Source organism: Pipistrellus kuhlii, unplaced genomic scaffold (genome assembly GCF_014108245.1).
Source record: "Pipistrellus kuhlii isolate mPipKuh1 unplaced genomic scaffold, mPipKuh1.p scaffold_m20_p_3, whole genome shotgun sequence".
NCBI classification, from domain to species: domain Eukaryota; kingdom Metazoa; phylum Chordata; class Mammalia; order Chiroptera; family Vespertilionidae; genus Pipistrellus; species Pipistrellus kuhlii.
Window position 1 is genome coordinate 161,452,197 of NW_023425529.1, and position 20,975 is coordinate 161,473,171.

The 20,975-nt window shown below is 41.3% G+C and overlaps 1 protein-coding gene across 9 annotated transcripts in view; it reads left to right on the plus strand.

The window, feature by feature from the left end:
* The window catches only part of ATP11A (ATPase phospholipid transporting 11A), a 134,237-nt gene that overhangs the window by 62,683 nt on the left and 50,579 nt on the right, over positions 1-20,975 (plus strand). For 8 of the 9 annotated variants that reach the window (XM_036457232.2, XM_036457233.2, XM_036457234.2 and 5 more), the window contains exons 3-8: positions 7,157-7,246; positions 8,093-8,173; positions 11,801-11,908; positions 17,143-17,271; positions 20,131-20,234; positions 20,732-20,782. In XM_036457232.2, the coding sequence (XP_036313125.1) occupies positions 7,157-7,246; positions 8,093-8,173; positions 11,801-11,908; positions 17,143-17,271; positions 20,131-20,234; positions 20,732-20,782 (563 nt within the window). The remainder of the gene's footprint in view (positions 1-7,156; positions 7,247-8,092; positions 8,174-11,800; positions 11,909-17,142; positions 17,272-20,130; positions 20,235-20,731; positions 20,783-20,975) is intronic. The other variant, XM_036457235.2, reaches the window with a different exon arrangement.

The following is a 20,975-nucleotide window of genomic DNA, read 5'->3' on the forward strand; positions in this document are numbered from 1 at the left end:
AACCAGCTAGGGCCCTGTGACTATTTTTACTGTTGGCAATTTGTACTTCTTAATCTCTTTACCTTAATCCCTTTAGCACCCCCAACTCTCTCACATCTAGCAACCATCAATTTATTCTCTGTTATTTATGAGCTTATCTCTGTTATAAACATTTCTTAAAAATCTACTCCTTTGCAGCACAAATGCATGAGGAAATGGGACAGTGCACTGAAAAATATTAAAATGTTGTGCCATGTGTGAACTTGTGAGGACAGGAGCTGGGGATCAGGTGATGGGGTGACCGGCCCACGCTGCACAGTGTCTGGTCTGGGTAAAATGTTTGTCAAAGCACTTCAGCTGCTGCTACAATCCCTGTGCAGCTGCTTTCTCCCTCCAGGGACAAAGCTTGGCCTCGACCCTTTCAGCCCCAGGTCCTCCAGGAAATGTGGGAAGTTCTATATAAGGCTTTGTGGAGGAACTTTCTGAAACCCAAAGCACCTCAATGACTGCAGGCATCAGAGGGTCTTCTTGATGCAGTTGGCAGAATGTGGTTGGGGGTTGAAAGCCCCTGTCAGTGTTTTGGGGAAGAAAACTGAAAGCAGTGATTTCTAAAGCCTATCCCCTTTGATTCAAGTTTCAGAACCAATTTATTATTTTCCTATTTTTCTTTCAAATATGATATTCCCGCAGCCGATAGCCAGCAATAATTTTTCGATGTTTTGTCTTCCCTCCTCACTCTGAAGCTCACCACCCTTTCCTTTGCCTGGTCTATCTGTTCTCTCCTTGCATGGTACCTGGCTGGCCCCAGCTGCCCTACATGCATGGGAGCCCCCAAAGCCTGCCGGGTTGCTGACAAAGGAATCCCTGTGCTGGATATTGGGTTGGATAAGGACTTGCAGGTTGCTGGGGGCCTTTTTGAAACTGTTTTGTGCTCGGGAAAACTCCTTCATACCAGCAAACCCTAGAGTAGGAACTAATAGAATTAAGTCAACATCCTTTCAGGAGGCGGGTCAGGCTAAGTCCCCACAGAAGAGGAGTTGAGTGTTGGGTAAAGTACTCATCCACTTTCATCTCGGCTCAGAGTGGACGGGGAACTGTTCTCTCCAGTTCATGTGTGTGCAGAGAATGATCTGCATTCCTCAAAAAGCAGGATTCATGGCTTTCTCTCAGTGGATGAAGGTATATTAATTAAAGGGAAAGTTATGTGCAACAGCACATCACCTCTGTTGCCAATCAATTTCGGCGCGGAAGAGGACCTCAGAAAGACGAGGACTTAGACTGTAATCCGGTAGCTGTGTGGACAGTGGCATTGATTTAGATCCACTGGGGTAGAAATCCAGAGCACGAGATTGTTTAATTTGAAAACAGCGTAGGATATATCAGAACTACAATTTGATTTGCAAAATATAAGTTTACAAGCAGGTTTGGAAAATATGTTTGTGGTAATGTATCTGTGTTTTCTTGGGAAGAAAACCTTTATTTCTACTTAAAAAAAAAAAAAAAAAAAAAAAAAAAAGATTGCTAGCTAAGACTTCTCCAGGACTCAGAAGCCTTTGCTCAGGAAGTCTCATTTATCATGGGCATATTTATGCTAGGGGATGAAAAGGCCAATCTAATTATGTTAAACTTCTGGCCTGTGGCATAGAAGCATGGTCATTGGTAATCAGTGATTGATTTGACTTCCATTTCCTTTTTGGGGGAGGCGCACCAGACAAGTGTCTTGATCGAAGAAGGAAAACTAAGAAATTGCTCCTTAGCATGACCCCCTTCCTTCCTTTCTGATCACACCCAGAGTCCCCACCCAGGGCCTGCCTGAGCTCGCCGGGCAGCAGGTCGTGGACTTGAGAGAATGATGGAGCACTGCTTTATCAATTTCACAAAACTGTACTTTTGGGCACAAAATTCATGTGGTTTCCAGCTCTGCCTTAAGATGCTGCATAATTAAGTAATAGGCTCAGGCAGTACTATCACTCCATACCTTCAACACGCGCTAAATAACTCTTGATTATTAGCAAGGGAAAATTACCTCTGTCAATTAGATATGGGCAGTGTTCTTAATGACTTCCAAGTTTATCATGTCATGTAAGATCTAAAACAACCCTGTGAAGCAACTCTTCCTTATTAAAGCCAGCCTATTCCTGAAGCACCAAGCTTCAGAGCAAAGCGGATGAGCCAGTCCTTAAGCCACGCACCTGACCCTGAGCCCAGCACTCCCTCTGGAGGGCACTACCATCATGATGCTCACTCACTTTCTAACTGAGCAATCCAGAATTGGGGCATAATTTTCTACACTCCCCTCTCCTAGTCATAAATGAAAGAGAAACCTTAAGTCCATGTGAGTTGATTGTCTCTCATAGAAGACCAGTGACTGGCCTCTTTTGGGTTTTTAGATCTGTCCCGTGCTCACCTGTGGTGCCAGATCCACTGTCAGGTACAGAATAGCCGAGACTTGGGGGCCGTTTCCAGGTGCTCTCATTTTACTTTCTGGCAGCTGGCAAAGAAGAATAGCGCCTGCAGCTTTTTTCTTAGTGTTCTTTCACCACAAGTCTAAAGGCAGACCAAGTGAGACCGTTCTCTTCTTTGTCATGAGCCATACTCAGTGAGCAAGCCACAACCAGCGGTACTTATGCATAGAGCAGAAGAGATTGGACAGTAAGAGATCAACCAAAGGACTTGTATAAAAGCACATAAGCATAACCAATGGACACAGACAGTAGGGAGGTGAGGGCAGGTGCTGGAAGGCGGGATCAGGTGGGGAGAGGTCAATGGGGGAAAAAGACACATGTAATACTTTCAGCAACAAAGAATTGAGAGAGAGAGAGAGAGAGTGAGAGTGCGCAAGCGCGAGCGAGAATGGACAAAACTGAGCTCAGATGCTCATGAGGCATTCTCATTTCCAGGCTAATGACACACAGAACAAATGTAAAGACTCTTTGAATGTAGTTTTTTGTGATGTGAAATAAATGCCGGGAATAGTAATTGTCTTGTATAATTCAACATTTCCCAAAATATCTTTATTAAAGTAAAGTGAGGATCTCTGGTAGACTCAGACTTCTCAGTTTTCTCATAGCAAGAAAAGGCCCTTTTTATTCAATGCCTATGGCTCAATCCGGGGGTTTCTGCCATTAAGTACTGACTATAAACAACAGGAGGGAGGACTTGTACAGACTGTATACAACAGGAGGGAGAACTTGGTAGCTGAATATAGATTAGTGTTTTATTATTCTTTGTAGTACACAAAGCATTACATTCTATTGTGGCCCGTATGTCTAAGCAAATATTTAGATGATTACCATTTAACAAAGATGAAAATTGTATAGTTGGCCCACTATTATCACTTTTCCAGCTCTTATATATGTAATTGTATGCTTATTTTATTTTATCCATAAGTTACTGTTAGTGCAGTCATGATTGTTTAAATTATCTTGGTTGGTTTTCAATTTTCTTAAACTTCATCAGGAAATAATAATCTTCTTTTGACCATATTAACATATAATCAAAGTAATAACTTATAGTAATTTATTCTATGAAATGCGGGAATTACAAAACTTAATATCAAAGCTATAGCATGGGCCTTCTATGCCTGATTAGAATAAAGAAACCATTTAACTGATTTTACTTTATTATTATTTTTAAAAATATGTATTTTTTTTTATTGGTTTCAGAGAGGAATAGAGAGGGAAAGAAAGATAGAAACATCAATGATGAGAGAAAGAGTCATTGATTGGTTGCCTCCTGCACACCCACCACTGGGGAAGGGACCTGAAACCTATACATGTGCCCCAACTGGGAATGAAGCCAGGACCTCCTAGTTCATAGGTCAACCCTCAACCACTGAGTCACACTGCCTGAGCCTTTTAACTGATTTTAAATTCCAAATTTGTGCAGGTTACCTCGCAGACCAGAAGTTAAAATTAAAAACACAATATCATTTACATTAGCACCAAAAGGAAAATAATACATTCTTAAGTATAAATCCTACAAAATATATACAAGATCTATATGAGAAAAATTATAAAACGTTGATGAAAGAAATCAAAGAAGATTTAAATAAATGGAAAGATATTCCATGTTTATGAATAGGAAGACTCAATGTTTTTAAGATAATAAGTTTTTCCTAACTTAATCTATAGATTCAACACAATTCTTACCAAAATTCCATCAAGTTATTTTGTAAATAATAGCAAATTGATTTTAAGTTTATAATGAAAGACTGAAAATAGCCAACACTATTGAAGGAGAAGAACATAGTTGGAAGACTGATACTACCCAACTTCATACTTTCTATAAAGTTACAGTAATAAAGACAGGTGATATTGGTAAAAGAATAGACAAATAGATCAGTGAAAGAGAATAGAGAACCCAGGCATCAATCCACATAAATATAGTCAGTTGATTTTTTTTAAAAAACATATTTTATTGATTTTTGTACAGAGAGGAAGGGAGAGAGATAGAGAGTTAGAAACATCGATGAGAGAGAGTCATCGATCAGCTGCCTCTTACATACCCCCTACTGGGGATATGCCTGCAACCAAGGTACATGCCCTTGACCGGAATCGAACCCGGGACCCTTCAGTCCTCAAGCTGACGCTCTATCCACTGAGCCAAACTGGTCTCGGCTAGTCAGTTGATTTTTGGACAAAGGAGCAAGGTCAATGCAATGGAGAAAGAAAACTCTTTTACACAAATGGTGCTGGAACAAATGGACTTCCACGTACAAAAAAAGAAAAAGAAAATCTAGATATTGATCCAACATTTTCACAAAATTTACTCTAAGTAGATTGACGATAACCCTAAAACACACAACTATAAATGTCCTAGGTGATAGCATAGAAGAAAATCTAGGTGGCCTTGAGTTTGGCAATAAATTTGTTTTTGTTTGTTTTTTAAATATATTTTATTGATTTTACACAGAGAGGAATTGAGAGGGATAGAGAGTTAGAAACGTCGATGAGAAAAAAACATTGACCAGCTGCCTCTTGCACACCCCCAACTGGGGCTGTGCCCGCAACTAAGGTACATGCCCTTGACCGGAATCGAACCCGGGACCTTTCAGTCCGCAATCCGACGCTCTATCCACCGAGCCAAACCAGTTTCGGTGACAATAAGTTTTTTGATACAACACCAATAACATTAACCTTGAAAGGTAAAATTGATAAGATGGACTTAATTAAAATTAAAGTTTTCTCCTGTTAAGAGAATTAAAAGACAAATTACTAAGAGAAGATATTCCCATTCATATCCCATAAAAGACTGGTATGAAACGATACATGAAGGATAGGGAAGGGAGGGTTTGGGACCTAGAAAATTAATTTCTTTTCTAAACCTCCAGAAACCCTCTTGGAGTAATTTATTGGGGCCATTCTGAGAAGGGAACTGAAAATATGCCCATTGGGATGGGGGAACCACTCCTATGTTTTCTTATTCATTAATGAACTTCATTATGAACTTGTGATTATAAATTAAAATAGAAAATGGAAATTCATTGTATATTCTCTAAGCCACATGTGTCAAACACAAGGCCTGCGGGCCAAATTCGTCCCGCCAGGCCTTGCAATGTGGCCCGCACCACGCTGTCATCACTGCACTCCGCTGCGTTTCCATCACAATGACAGTTTATGACTGTTCAGTAAACCATTCGGCCCGCGATTTAGGCTGGATTTTAGATTTTGGCCCCTTCTCTGATTGAGTTCGACACCCCTACTTTAAACTGTAGATATAGAAATAGGTGAAATAGATGTAAAAACCCAATTCAGAATATGTTGGATAGTTTAGGGCCATTCAGTTTTCAGGAACTTGTGTTTGAGATTCTAACACCAAAGGAGGATTTGGTAGGAGGGCTTGGTCCCTGATGTCTGGGTCTGCAATGCCCAGCTGGAGCTCGTGTAGGTTCTGTTCATTATGCAGACAGAGGGCAAGGGTCACCATGCTGATTGGGCAGAGCCCTTTCTCACTCATTATCCTGTCCTCATTAAAGGCAAAAGCTTGACAAATGGAATTTTAAAAACCATTTCCATGCTCGATGCTCACTGTAAATTAAGGACATCTGGGACATGGTTGTTTTCAGCACAAAAGTTAGGGAAACTCTACTCCTGAAGCAAAATTGCAAGGTTTGGAGAGGAAGTGGCACCCAGAACCATTCTCCCTGCTTGCTTCTCCATTCCCTCTGAATCAAGAGGAAGGGCTGTTGTGTGTGGTGCTGACAGAGACGGCCCTCTGGGTAGGAGCTGTCTCCAAACTGGGTCAGGACCACTTAACTTTTGCTTCTTCTGTTTTAGCTTTCTTTTACCATCTAGTCACAATGTCACACACAGAAAAAGCTTATGAAGAAAATACCATCAAGGAAAAATGCTAAACATGTACGCTAACAATCATAGGTTTATGTTTTACAAAAGACATTTTAATAATAAAACTATTGTTAAGGTACTTTGCATTACCCTGAATAATGAAGAAGGGAACTCATTCATCCTGCCTTTGGAGAATACATTCTCTGCCAGCAGTTTGTTTTTGTGGTCAGCAAATTGAAAAAAAATGTCTGCAATCGCACTAAATTTTGAATTATGGGTTTTGTATATAAACTAACCATTTGGCCAGGCTGGTGTGGCTCAGTGGTTGAGCGTTGACCTGTGAACCAGGAGGTCACAGTTCAATTCCTAGTCAAGGGCACATGCCTGGGTTGTGGGCTTGATCCCCAGTTGGGGGTGTGCAGTACCTCTCTCTCTCTCTCTCTCTCTCTCTCTCTCTCTCTCTCTCTCTCATCATTGATGTTTCTATCTCTCTCTCTCTCCCTCTCCCTCCTTCTCTGAAGCAATAGAAAGATATTATAAAAATAACAAGATAGCCGAAATTGGTTTGGCTCAGTGGATGGAGCGTCAGTCTGCGGACTGAGGGGTCCCAGGTTTGATTCTGGTCAAGGGCATGTACATTGGTTGCGGGCACATCCCCGGTGGGGGGTGTGCAGGAGGCAGCTGGTCGATGTTTCTCATCGGTGTTTCTGGCTTCCTTCCTCTCTATAAAAAAATCAATAAAATATATATTTTAAAATATATAAAAATAAAAAGATAAAACTAACCATTTTGTACAGTGAGATCCAGTGCTACTTACCATGTAGTAAAGTAAATAAAACAAAAAGTAAAAGGTGACCAAAATGACAACTTTTTGTTTTTCTTTTGTACAGTACACATTTTGGAACTTCATACCCAAGAACTTGTTTGAACAATTCAGAAGAATCGCCAACTTTTATTTTCTTATCATATTTCTGGTCCAGGTAAGGCCAGTGACCATTTCTCTACCACCTTAAATCTAAATGAGTGATCTTTTATTCCCGGGTGTTTAAGTGTGGTTTGCTATTAAGGAGCACGAAGTGGTGCCACTTATCTACAGTCTCTTCCTTTATTTTCTTCAAGGTCAAGTGTATTGGTTCAGGGACCTAGGTGCTAAAAAATACATGGGCATTCTGTATTTGCATTGGTTCTGGCCACTGTCGAGCACTGGAGGGGAGATCAGGTGCTTTCTACTCTTAAGGAGAAATTCACCAGCCCAGTTAAGCATTATGACACTTACCCTCTTCTAAGTATACATAGATTGTCTGAAGAAAACATTAAAGAGAGAAGTGGATTGGGGGGGTGGGAGGAGGTGGAGAGAAAGAAGTGTGAAAAACACAATGAGCTATGAATTAGGAAACGAATCCATCAGATGTGTTTTAAGAACAACAATCCAGTTTGTCTCCATTATACAAAATACAATTGAAGGACTTTTAAACTTTCCCCCACATTAAGTTATCCAAATAACGTAGTTAAAGGGTGGCACCAGAAGCAGAGTAGTAAATTAACATAACATGTACACTGGTATCAGACTGTGTCTTTGCCACCGCTCACATGGTTTTCTTGAGCATTTCCCTTAGTTAAAAAGAACTGTCTTCAGTTTTATAGTAAAATAGGATGATTTGCTTATCTAATTTAGCTCTAGTGGTGGGAGGAATCAGGTAACAGTAAAGCAATTTAAAGTAAGTAAAAGCAAATGTCGGGTGGCCGTGTGATAGGGCCAGCCAGTCTGTTTAGTCACTCTGATGCGTGTTTCTGACAAGGGCTCTACAATTCTCTTTTAATTGCAGTTGATTATTGATACACCCACAAGTCCAATAACGAGTGGATTGCCACTGTTCTTTGTCATCACTGTCACAGCTATCAAGCAGGTAAGACTTCACAGGCAGAGGGAGAAGGTAGTTATCTTTGTTGTATGATGTCACCTCTTTTTTTTTTTTTAATATATTTTATTGATTTAAAAAAATATATATTTTATTGATTTTGTACAGAGAGGAAGGGAGAGAGATAGTTAGAAACATCAATGAGAGAGTGTCATCGATCAGCTGCCTCTTGCACACCCCCTACTGGGGATATGCCCGCAACCAAGGTACATGCCCTTGACCGGAATCGAACCTGGGACCCTTCAGTCCCCAAGCCGACGCTCTATCCATTGAGCCAAACCGGTCCCATGATGTCACCTCTTACCCAAAGTAATATGGTTTAATTTAGCTAGAAAAGCTTAACTATATTTTAAAAATGTGTTGTTGTTTTTTTAAAGTGATAAGCTTTTTATTTTATTTATTTATTTTTAATATATATATATATTATTGATTTTTTTACAGAGAGGAAGAGAGTGGGATAGAGAGTTAGAAACATTGATGAGAGAGAATCATTGATCAGCTGCCTCTTGCACACCCTCCCACTGGGGATGTGCCAACAACCAAGGTATATGCCCTTGATCAGAATTGAACCTGGGACCTTTCAGTGAGCCAAACCTGTTTCGGCTAAAGTGATAAACTTTAAAATAAAATAAAATAAAATAAAATAAAATAAATAATAATAATTTTATATATATATATAATTGATTTTCTACAGAGAGGAAGGAAAAAGGATAGAGAGTTAGAATCATCAATGAGAGAGAAACATCAATCATCTGCCTCCTGCACACCACCTACTAGGAATGTACCCTCAACCAAGGTACATGGCCTTGACTGGAATTGAACCTGGGACCTTTCAGTCTACAGGCCAATGCTCTATCCACTGAGCCAAACCAGTCAGGGCTTAAAATGTATTTTTTATTATAACTGTTTCAGGTTGATGCTTGAGTAGGAGAGAGATTCTATAACTTAGATGTTAATTTGGTGCCCTGTGAGTTTAGGAAGAAACTATAGTTTAACACTGAATCAGCCAGGGATGGTGTCTGATTTTAGATGAGTTGCTCAACCTGGCTGTGTTCTTGATGGTCTTAACTGCAAGGATCTGGTCTCTACAGAGGGTCTGGGGTGTGGCTTTATACTAGAGCATGCTAACTCCTGACTCACTCAGTGTGGATCGAATTGTTCTTTCTGGTCCTGATGAATAAAGCCAGTGACTAAGAGTAAAAAGAATGCATCTCAGTTATTTCAACTGTCCATTTAACCAGTGGCAAGCAGCACCACCATCTAATTCCAGAGAATTTCCACCACATGACAGCATATGGGTACAGATGTGTAGCCACATCGGAGATGTAGACAACTCTTTGGGTGTCTGGTTTCCCTTTCTGTACTGGGAAATAGTACAGAGAAGAAGTAATTCATCATCCTTAAACACACTTTCCACATTCAGTGAAACCTAACTCAGAAAGCATGTTAATCAATCCAGAAAACCTCAAACTCTTGGTTGGAAAGGATTGTTTTCTTCTGCTGGGGAAAGAATTTAAAATGGGAAAGAATTTGAAATTGTACCTATTTAAGAAAAAGAATTTTATCAGAGTTGTTAGTTATGAGAATCCAATGCTTGAGCTGGTGTCTGAGTTGACAGTAATAGCTGGTATTGTAGCTTCCAGTGTTTGTTACGATCAATAAAATGCATATGTGCATGAGTATGCTGACTTATCCTCTTCAAGGTACAATATTTAAGTTCAGGTGTTAGAAATACTAGTATAATTAGTGCCAAGTTTCTTGAGGACTTTTGTTCAGTTCATATTAAAAGCCTAAAAGTCTTATTTATCTTTTGACTCAGACGTTACTTTTTAGGATTCTATACTAAGAATATATAACGGTTATGCATAGCAACACAATTGTAAAGATGTTTATCAGAATTATATGTATAACTATAATTCAAATTGCCATGGGAAAATGCCCATGATATATTGAGGGTACAAAGTAGAGTAGTAAGTGCAGTGTGATTCTAATTTTGAAAAACTATACCCCCATAGGCTAGAATTATCTATAATAATAAAAGCATAATATACTAATTAGACCGGACAGCCAGACGACCTTCTGGATGAAGCCAGGGCTGTGAGGGCCGAGCCTCTGGAACGAATTTTATGCTTTGGGCCTCTGGTATTTATATATAATTATATTTATGTAGTAATAATTTATATATTAATAGTTTTTAAAATATATATATATTTTATTGATTTTTTTACAGAGAGGAATAGAGAGGGATAGAGAGCTAGAAACATCGATGAGAGAGAATCATCGATCAGCTGCCTCTTGCACACCCCCTACTGGGGATGTGCCCGCAACCAACATACATGCCCTTGACCGTGATCGAACCCGGGACCTTTCAGTCCGCAGGCTGACGCTCTACCCACTGAGCCAAACCGGTTTCGGCTGTATTAATAATTTTTATAGAGTGATAGAAATAGGACATTTATAGTTTCTTATTTTGGAGGAGTGATTTATGTATGTATTTCTTATTTTTGTCCACAAACTGCATAAAACTTGTGCAATATAAATGCTAAAAACTGATTTAGGGTAGTCATTTTTTATTCTTTTATTTATGTCTTGATTTTGTTTAAAAAAATGCATTCTCCTGCACTGAGTGGCAGAGTGGAGAATAGCAAATCAGGCAGAAGACCCATAAACACTGGGTGAAATATGATCCAGGCATATGGTTAAAAATATTTTTCTTTTCTAATTTTGTGTATTATACATATTCACTTATTCTACAGGTATTAATTGAGTGTCTTCCATGTAGCGAGTCTTTTTATAGGCCCTAGAGATGATATTGTTGAACAAGAGACATTCCAGTGAGGGAGGCAGACACCAAGAAGCCATGTGTATGTGCACCTGTACACAAACACATGCACATGCATGTATACACATAAGCCCACATGTGCACTGTAGAGCATCACAGTGTCAGTGGCAGGGGCCTCTCTGATACATACAATTTGACTAGGAACCAGGCAAGTGCAGTAAAAGGGAAACCAGAAGACCCTGCCCCAGACCTCAGGCCAGGAGCTGGCCCTGGCCTCTCAGGGTCCCCAAACCATAGCCCTGGCTTGAGCCATCTGGTGTGTCACCACAGGCGACTTGAGAATGGCCATTCCACACATGTCTAGATGGGGGAGAAAGTTTGGGAAAGCCCCATTAGATGGTGTAGAGTTGGGGCTCCCAGCAGTGACAGGACTAGTCTTTTCCCTGTTCAATTTGGGGGGGGGGCCCTCCTTCTAGGGTCCAAGGAAGGCTGGGACCTTGACAGCATGGTGGCCAGAGGACATGAAGAAGTGGAAGATTTAGGATACATTTGAGGGAAGAATGCCAGGACTTGCCAATGGGTGGGCTTTGGACGTGAGGTCACGGAAAATAAAAGGTGACTCTAGTGGTTCTGCGGCCACATTTGTCCTTCTCATAGACACAGCTGGGAGCTCAAGGGCCCCAGGGCTCCAGGCCACCTGGCTTGTGCAATGGGCCAAGGCTGGCTGTACTGTACTCGATGTCATGGCCCATCACAACAAAGTCCAGAAGGATTGGCCCAGAGCTGAGGGATCCTCCATGTTTCACTTGTCATGGAATTTTTTCTCTTTTCAGGGCTATGAAGACTGGCTTCGCCATAAAGCAGATAACGCCATGAACCAGTGCCCTGTTCATTTCATCCAGCATGGTAAGCTGGTTCGGAAGCAGAGCCGAAAGCTGAGAGTAAGTAATAACTGACACCCTAAACTGGTGTAAAGCCAATAACAATTTAAAACAACAACAACCGTGTAACATTTTTTTAATTAGGTACTAGAGGTCCAGTGCACAAATTGGTATACCAGTGGGGTCCCTTGGCCTGGCCTGCAGGATCGGGCCAAAACCAGCTCTCCGACATCCCTTGAGAAGTCCCGGATTGTGAGAGGGTGCAGGCCAGGCCGAGGGACCCCACCAGTGCATGATCAGGGCCTGGAAGAGACGCGGGAGATTGGCCAGCCAGTGGGGGAATGTGGGAGGGCTCCAGGGCATGTCCAGCTGGTCTTGCTCAATCTTGCTCAATCCTGATCAGCTGGACCCCAGCAGCAAGCTTACCTACAGGTTGGAGTGTCTGCCCCCTGGTGGTCAGTGCACATCATAGCAAGCAGTTGAGTCTCCTTAGCATATCATTAGTATGTTACACTTTGATTGGTTGAAGGCCAACTGGATGACCAGACACTTAAAAATTAGGCTTTTATTATATAGGATACGCCCAACCTCTTCCCCTAATAGTTCAGGCAAACTCCTATCACTACTTTTACTTATTTATTTATTTACTTGCTTATTTATTTTTAAAGTTTAATAACAACTTTTAAAACAGGATCATATTCACTAACCAGTCAAGACAAGGAAAACTCGAAGCACTTTTAGAAAATCTGTTTTAGAACAAGGCAAATTCTTATTAACATGAACTTTACTTGGTTCACAGCAAAATTGAGCAGAAGGTATAGAAATTTCCCATACACCTTGTCCTCCATCCCCAACCCCCAATAGCCTCTCCCACTGTCAGTAGACCCAACAGGGCTATTTGAAGTTTGTAGATTACTAGAGTCCTAATGCACGAAAATGTTTGCAAGATTAGGCCTTCCTTCCCCCTGGCTGCTGGCAGCAGCTTCCCTCTGGCACCCAGCACCCAGACTTCCTTCCTCCGGCCGCTGGCAGGCATCCGGGACCCAGACTGGCTGCCCTCTGGCCCTGGCTTTGTCAGGAAGGACGTCCAGAATGACATCCAGAAGATGTCCAGTCTAATTAGCAAATTACCCTTTTATTATTATAGATGCCAGTGATTTTTAACCTTTTTCATCTCATGGCACATATAAGCTAATGACTAAAATTCTGTGGCCACCAAAAATATAATTTTTGCTGATCTGACAAAAATATAGAGGTGTAATTTTTATTCATTCTCACCAGATGGCTATTGTTGTGTTGGCTGTTGTCGTTTTTTATTTGACAACCTAAGGGGGGAGAGGTCAATGCCCCTGACGAAATAAAATAGGTATTGCATGCTTTCAAAATTCTTGCAGCTCACCAGTTGAAAATCGCTGGATCATACTTACTAACCAGTCAAGACAAGGAAAGCTTTAAACATTTTTAGAAAACCTGTTTTAGAACATCCTAAATTTCATATGATGTTCATTAGTGAGAAATTATGGAGATCGAGTCTGAAATCTCACTGAAAGTTTCATTTTAATTTTTTCTCAAATGAATTATTAATGTAACATGTAATTTTTTATCTTTAAATGTGCGTTTGAATGAAGTGGATTGCATTCAAACCTATATTATCTATGTAGAGCACCAAATGTGTACAAACAATAAGTATAACTTTTACAGTTTGTCCTGCCATCTTTAGCTGTGAACCTAGGGGTGAAGCCCAGCTGTCCTCCTCCTGTGACCTTCTCATGTCCTTGTCGCCCTGACCAGGCCTCTCCTCCACCCACCTTTCCTCCTTGCCTGCAGCTCCATTGGCTCTCTGGGCTGCTTTCCTGGTCAGAAGTCGTGGTGGGTTCTCAGGAAGTTGCAGAAAAGGATCATTGCCAGCTCTCATGCGGAGTGACAGGAAAGTGGGCCTCCACTTCCAGGCACAGCCCTGAAGAGGGATAGCCAGTCAGCTTGGGGGTCATGGTGTTTGGAAAAAGGCCGAGTCCAGAATACAAGAACACAGTGGGAGGCCTGTTCACATGTCATTGACATGGGGTCCACAGGGACACTTAGCATATTAGTCCTTTTTATATATAGATATTCCCTATGGTTTACTTTAGATCCCTGTGACAACTTTTATAACTGGCAGTTTGTAACTTTTAGTAAACATCTCTTTCTTTAAACATACCTAAGCAGCCGAAATCGGTTTGGCTCAATGGATTGAGCATCGGCTTGGATACCAAAAGGTCCCGGGTTCAATTCCAGTCAAGGGCATGTACCTTGGTTGCAGGCATATCCCCAGTAGGGGGTGTGCAAGAGGCAGCTGATCGATGACTCTCTCTCATCGATGTTTCTAACTCTCTATCTCTCTCCTTTCCTCTCTGTACAAAATCAATAAAATATATTTTAAAAAAAATACCTAAGCAGTGTCCACCAGCAGAAAATTGAATTTTTAGTGCATTGATCTCCTATGAGAAATGTCTGCTCTGTGTCCGGCCTGTGCAAGCCAGAGGATTCTCAATCGACTGTGAGACCAGGAAGAACAATAGGGTGTCCTTTGTGACTCTAGGCATCATCTTTCTTAGGCCATAATGGCTCAGGTCCTCAGAGGCTGCGCCAGGCTGTTAGAAAAGGAGCCTTTAATTTGTCCATCTCTATAATTTCAAGAATGTCATTACATAAATGGAATCGCATAGTCAGAAACCTTTTGGGACTGGCCTTTTTCACTCAGCCTAATTCCCTTGATCTCAGCCCCGTTATTTGTATCGGTAGCTCCTTCCTTTTATTGATGAGACCATGGTGTGGGGTAGACCAGATTTTGCCTACATTCAACGTTGAAGGACATGTACATCTTTTCCAGTTTGGGGCTATTAGGAATAAAACTGCTATGAATACTTGTATGCAGGTTTTGGTATGAATAAAGTTTCCATTTCTCTGGCATAACAGCTCAAGAGTTGAATTGTTGGGTCACAGAACAAATCCATATTTAGTTTTAAGAGGAATTGCCAAAAATTTTCCAGAGTACTGGACAGTTTTCCATTCCTGTTAGCAATGTGTGAGAGATCCAGTTTCTCCACATTCTTACCAGCATTTGGTGTTGGCACTATTTTTTTAGTTTAGTCATTCTGATATCTCAGTAAGGTTTAAATTTGCATCTCCCTAATGGCTTTTAACCATGTTGAGTGTCTTTCCATGTGCTTATTGGCCATCTGTGTATCCTCTTCTGTGGGAAAAAAACAACAACTCTTTATGTCTTTTATTTTCTAGTTGGATTATTTGAGGGTTTTTACCGATGAATTTTGAAAGTTTGTATATTTTAAATATTAGTCCATTGTCAGAAATCCCTTAATGGTGCAGTCATAAAACAAAATTTTAAAATTTTGAGGAAGTCCAATTTTTTTTTTTCCTTTTCCTTTTATGGATCATGCTTTTTTTTTTTTTTTTTAATATTGATTTTATACAGAGAGGAAGGGAGAGAGATAGAGAGTTAGAAACATCGATGAGAGAGAGTCATCAATCAGCTGCCTCTTGCACACCCCCTACTGGGGATATGCCCGCAACCAAGGTACATGCCCTTGACCGGAATTGAACCCGGGACCCTTCAGTCCCCAAGCCGACGCTCTATCCATTGAGCCAAACCGGTCCCGGCTGGATCATGCTTTTAGGGTCAAGATTAAAAGTTCTTGTCTGGTTTGTGTTGCTCAGTGGTTGAGCATCAACTCAAGAACCAAGAGGTTGCTGTTTCGATTCCCAGTCAGGGCACATGCCTGGGTTGCCTGCTCCATCCCTAGTAGGGGGCGTGCAGGAGGCAGCTGATAGATGATGTTTGTCTCTCACTGATGTTTCTCTCTCTCTTGTCTCTCTCCCTTCCTCTCTTTCTAAAAATCAATAAAAATATATTATTTAAAAACTATTAAGAGCTCTTTTTCTAACTTGGAGCCCACAGATGTTCTGCACTTTTTTTCTAACAGTTTCATGTTTTACATTTAAGTTCATGCTCCATTTGGAATTAATTTTCACATAAAATATGAGGTTTAGAGCAAAGTTTCCTGTTTTTTGTTTGTTTGTTTGTTTATGATTGCCCAAATGTTCTATCATTTGACAGAAAGGCTGTTCCTTCTCCATTGAATTGTTTTTGTACTTTCGTCGAAGTTAGTCGGAAGCTATTTGTGTGGCTCAGTTTCACTGTCCTCCGTCCTGTTTCATTGCTCTTTGTGCCAGTCCTCTGCCAGGACGGGCACATCCTGCTACTCCAGCTGCATAGAAAGCCTTCACATCGGCCAAGTGACTCCCCTTCGTCCCCCTTCATTCTTCTTGATCAGGATTGATTGTTGTAGTTATTCTAGGCCTATACCTTTCCACGTCACTTTTAGCATAAGCCCATCTGTGTCTACAAAAATCTTTGCTGGGATTTTCTACAGAATTTCACTAAACACAAAGGTCTATTTGAGGAATAACCCTCCAAAGTGAAGTTCCCAGACACTCAGTTGGGGGAGTAATGGAGTGTGAGAGGGAACTGTACTTACAGTGTAGGCAGAGGCACACTGATGTCCTGATTCTGGAAACACCCACAGTGGCAGCAGCATCCAAGCGTTTGGAAGGATTTGAACCCTCTGACTAATCGCCCTGATTTTAATGGTCATTTACCTTGCAGACACAAAGTCTGAAGGAAAGGGGCTTTTCTGGGAGGTCATTTAGATGTCTTGATTGGTAATACATAAAAAGTGGGATGTTTCATCTAATTTAAAAATCCGTATGACAGACATTCTGTGGCTCTTTTTTGCTCTAGTTTTTTAAGGTGATTGCCACTTCTTAGTCCTGCTTGAGTGATCTGGACAGTGTCTTGGTTCTGTTGTTCAGCCAGCCTTTAGAACCCTCCTACCTGGTTTATGGGACACTTCGTTTTAAGTCAGCACCTTCCTCCAAGGATAATTCCCACTTGGACACGTTAAGGAAACACTAGAACTCATCCTTTTAGGCTGAATCGAGGATAATCCTGTTATGGATGTTTGTGTTTCCATTGCAAAATATTCCGTTGTAATGCACTTTGATGCTTCCCAGATCTAAAATTGGTACAGTGAAACCTCACCTGGTCTGTCCTCAGTTTGGGCAAAATGCCTGGGAAATGATCTTTCTCTAGAGTCACATTAGCATCCATATATCCTCTGGTAAACAAACACCATAATGGTATCGGTGAGTATTGACTGGCCCATTAAGCAAAAAGACAATCTTGCTGCACAGAGGCAGGGTTCATTTGATGGCACTGTCTGTCTGTCTGCCCTCAGGTTGGGGACATCGTCTTGGTCAAGGAGGATGAGTCCTTCCCCTGTGACTTGATCTTCCTCTCCAGCAGCCGTGCAGACGGGACCTGCCACGTGACAACCACCAGCTTAGATGGAGAGTCGAGTCACAAAGTAAGGAGCCTTTTGTTGGAGACCCTGTGCGGGCCTCCCCCTTCTTCCCTGGCTATGCGTGTGGGGCTTGAAACCACATCATGTTTGGAAATCCAACTTTCAGTGGAGACCCAGGGACATGTGCTGGCCAAATGGTTTTTTTATTTTTGTTTCTTTCTATTTTCTACTTTTTTTCTTTCCACCTTTGATATTCGTAACAACCAACCATTGAGTTAACAGAAATAACTTCATTATGTAGCTGTGTCCTTTAGCAGAGGTACCAATGAATCGATTGCTGAAATTTGAAAGTTTTCATTTCACCAGTCAGAATTAGTGTCTTTACGACCCTGGAATTAGGTGAAAAGTCACACACAAGTCTAGAGTTTTGCCACACTCACTGTTGCTTCAATGGGTGTCTTTTTGTTAAAATATTTTAATAATATCTGAAGTTATAATTAATTTCTTACATTCAGTGTGGAATTCTGTACTGGTAGCTGATGGTACAAATTTTAATTAACAATCAACAGAGAATAGGACATATCACTATTAATTTTAAGGTTTTCATTATTTAAAAAATCTGAAAGCTTCCGAGGAGTTTATACGATTGAGTATATCTCAATGGAATCAAGGCATTAGGTCACAAAATTGCAACTTTAACACAATGCTTAAACAATACATATGAATATAGGCAATTTCTAGGATGAGAAAGAGAATTTTTTTTTTTTTTTTTTTGCAAAACCGTAAAAGATATGCTAATCTTTTATGGATAATTCATAGTATCATTGTACAAAGTCCTGTGGGATTTTTTTGGCATTTATTTTCACATCTTCTATGTAGCACATCCCAACGGAGTTGACATTCTGGCACAAGCCATTGTGAGCAACAGTGATTCTGGGAATGGAAATCCCTGGGTTGGGTCTCGGGTGTTCATTGTAGCCTGCCACTGGGCTCTGGAGCGCGAGGAGTTTATGAACCGGTCCTTTCTGACAGGAAACATCTCTAACTCTCCTTGTGTCCTCCTCTCTAATAACAAAGTGCTGGATGAATACACTGAGTAATAAATAAACAAAACAAACGAGCCATCCACGCTCTCACTGTGGGCCGTGGGCTGCCTCTCCACCACTCTCCCAGGAGGGATGTGGCTGCTCACAGAGGCCTCAGCATTGCTGTGAGCAGATGCTCAAGCCTCCAGGGGTATCGCTCTTCTCAGGTAAAATTTCATAGCAGTCTAGAACCGCAGATATAAGAGTCCACATTTCACTTTGACCTTCGGCATGGTGTGCTCAACATCTCGGATGAGTGCCCTCCGGCGTCATTTCTATGCTTTGGTTTTGGCTTGGGGGCTGGATAGATCTGAGCCCTTTGCTTAAAAGCACAGTGGGGAGTGGGACTCCTGCACTGGTCACATTCATTCCTCATGACCGTGGCAGACATCTGGCCTCTCTGGAGCTTCCACATCCATCAAATAGGGACAAACCTGTCTTCTAGGGGCTCCTGTGAGACATAACTAGAAAATTTCCCAAAGTGTAGAATACACAATAAATTCCCTGAAATGTTACAAATGCTGCTGCAGTTGCCGTGATCATATCTCCTGTTTGTTTTGGTTTATTGAACATTTTATGTGTCTAACACTTGATCGTTAGAGAGAGACAGATAAGAGGAGACGTAGTGGTGTGTCTCCTTCACCAGGCCCTCATGCACGAGAGTCGCTTTCCTCTCTCCTGCCAGGCGAGCCCACCTGTCTGTCCATGCTTACTAACACCATCTGGCCCATGGTCTCCAAATGGGGTCCCAGCCCAGCAGCTTAGGCATCACGGAGGATCATGTTAGAAAGGCAGGCCTCGGGCCCCACTCCCGACCCATGGCATCAGAAACTCTGGGATGGGGCCTGAGAATTGCATTTCTAACATGACCCCCAGTAGGGTCCTGGAGTCAGTGCCTTACAAGCCCCCCGCGGATATTCTGATGAACAAGAAGGTTCGAGGAGTAGCTATACATTCTCCTGTGTCAGACGCGGGCAGTTCCTGATGCTGATGACAGCTCTCTGTAAACTAGGGGTGGGGAGCGTCTCCCGTGGACCACTTGAGGCTCGTGAAATAATTTGGTCTTGCCCTGCCTAGACAGCCCCAGGCAGGATTCGAAATGCAGTAAATCTAGGAGCTTTTCCATAACAACATAAATTTATATTAAGTGGATGTTGTTATAAATATTCAAATGGCCCTTGGCATAAAAAAGGTTCCCCAGTCCTGCTATAATCAATAGGATGTTATATAAACAAAAGAATATTTTAGCTCTTAAATTTTTTTCCTAATTGATAGTCACCACCATGACAGATAAATCGAGGTGTCCTATTTTGAAGAAGAATTCTCAGTACTGCTATGCATAGTTTTAGGTTGAGGAAACTGGGTAAGAATGGAAGAACTTTCTGGCACCTAATAGGTATAAGAAAAATAGCAGTAATATATAAATCTATAACTTTTAATGTTTTCAAACTCTTTTAAAAAATATATATTTCTTTATTGATTTCAGAGAGGAAGGAAGAAGGAGAGAGAGAGAGAGAGAAACATTAATGATGAGAGAAAATCATTGATTGGCTGCCTCTCTACTGGGGATTAGAGCCAGCAACCCAGGCATGTGCCCTTGGCCGGAATCGAACCTGGGACCCTTTAGTCTGCAGGCTGATGCTCTATCCACTGAGCCAAGCTGGCTAGGGCCAAACTCTATATTATACTTTTCTCATATGCTAGCCAGGCTTTGTCATCGGTCTTATTTATATGCACAAAAAATTGGACATCACTGCTGCCCTGGGATTGGAGGCATTGGCTGCTAGGTTTGTGTTGTTCATTTTGTTGTGAATTCACATTTCTTGTCAACCTGTAGACACATTATGCAGTTCAAGACACAAAGGGATTTCAAACAGAAGAAGAAATAGATGCCCTCCATGCTACCATTGAGTGCGAGCAGCCCCAGCCCGACCTCTACAAGTAAGATCTTTGCTCCCCATGACTATCTCTTTCTCCCCTAAATGTTCTTGCTCTCCATCCGAAATAGTCCAGGGACCTGGGGATCTGGAAAGAGAATGTCAGTCACTGCTTGAAAGTTAAGACTGAGTTAAAAATAGGTTACTTATATATTTCCAGAGTCTGACAACATTTAAATCTATAGCTATTAATACTTATACAAACATTAGAAATGGCCTAATGAAACTAAATTTGTTGCAGAAAAAAAAATATTTTTTTCTACGTTGAGGAAGTGATTTTAAGGAAAATCATTTAAGTCATGGGTTAATAAGAACAGAAAGTAAACTAAGGGGAGGAAGGTAGAATCGTTTAGCTACACACAGATGTGCTTTTTGGTAAAGAATCCCAGGTCGTGGGCGCACATTCCTTAAGCCAGGGCACTTCCGGTCTGCCTCTTCCCTCCTGGGGTCCCCCGCCCCCGTGTTGCTGCTGTGCCACTAACCGGACTTTTCTATTGCCAGGTTTGTGGGCCGCATAAATGTTTACAATGATCAGAATGACCCCGTGGTGAGGTGAGGCGATGTGCTTCTTTTAAACAATTTTGGAGACTTTTCTTCTCTTTACTTTTAAATTATAAGTGCATTTCTTTTTACTAATAAGAGTTTTTTAGTGTTGTTGTTCTATTGGGTTTTGAAAGTAGAATTAGGCTTCTCCAGAAGTCTAGGTTCTAGTGTTTTCTGATTTCTCTTGAGCATACAGCTGTCC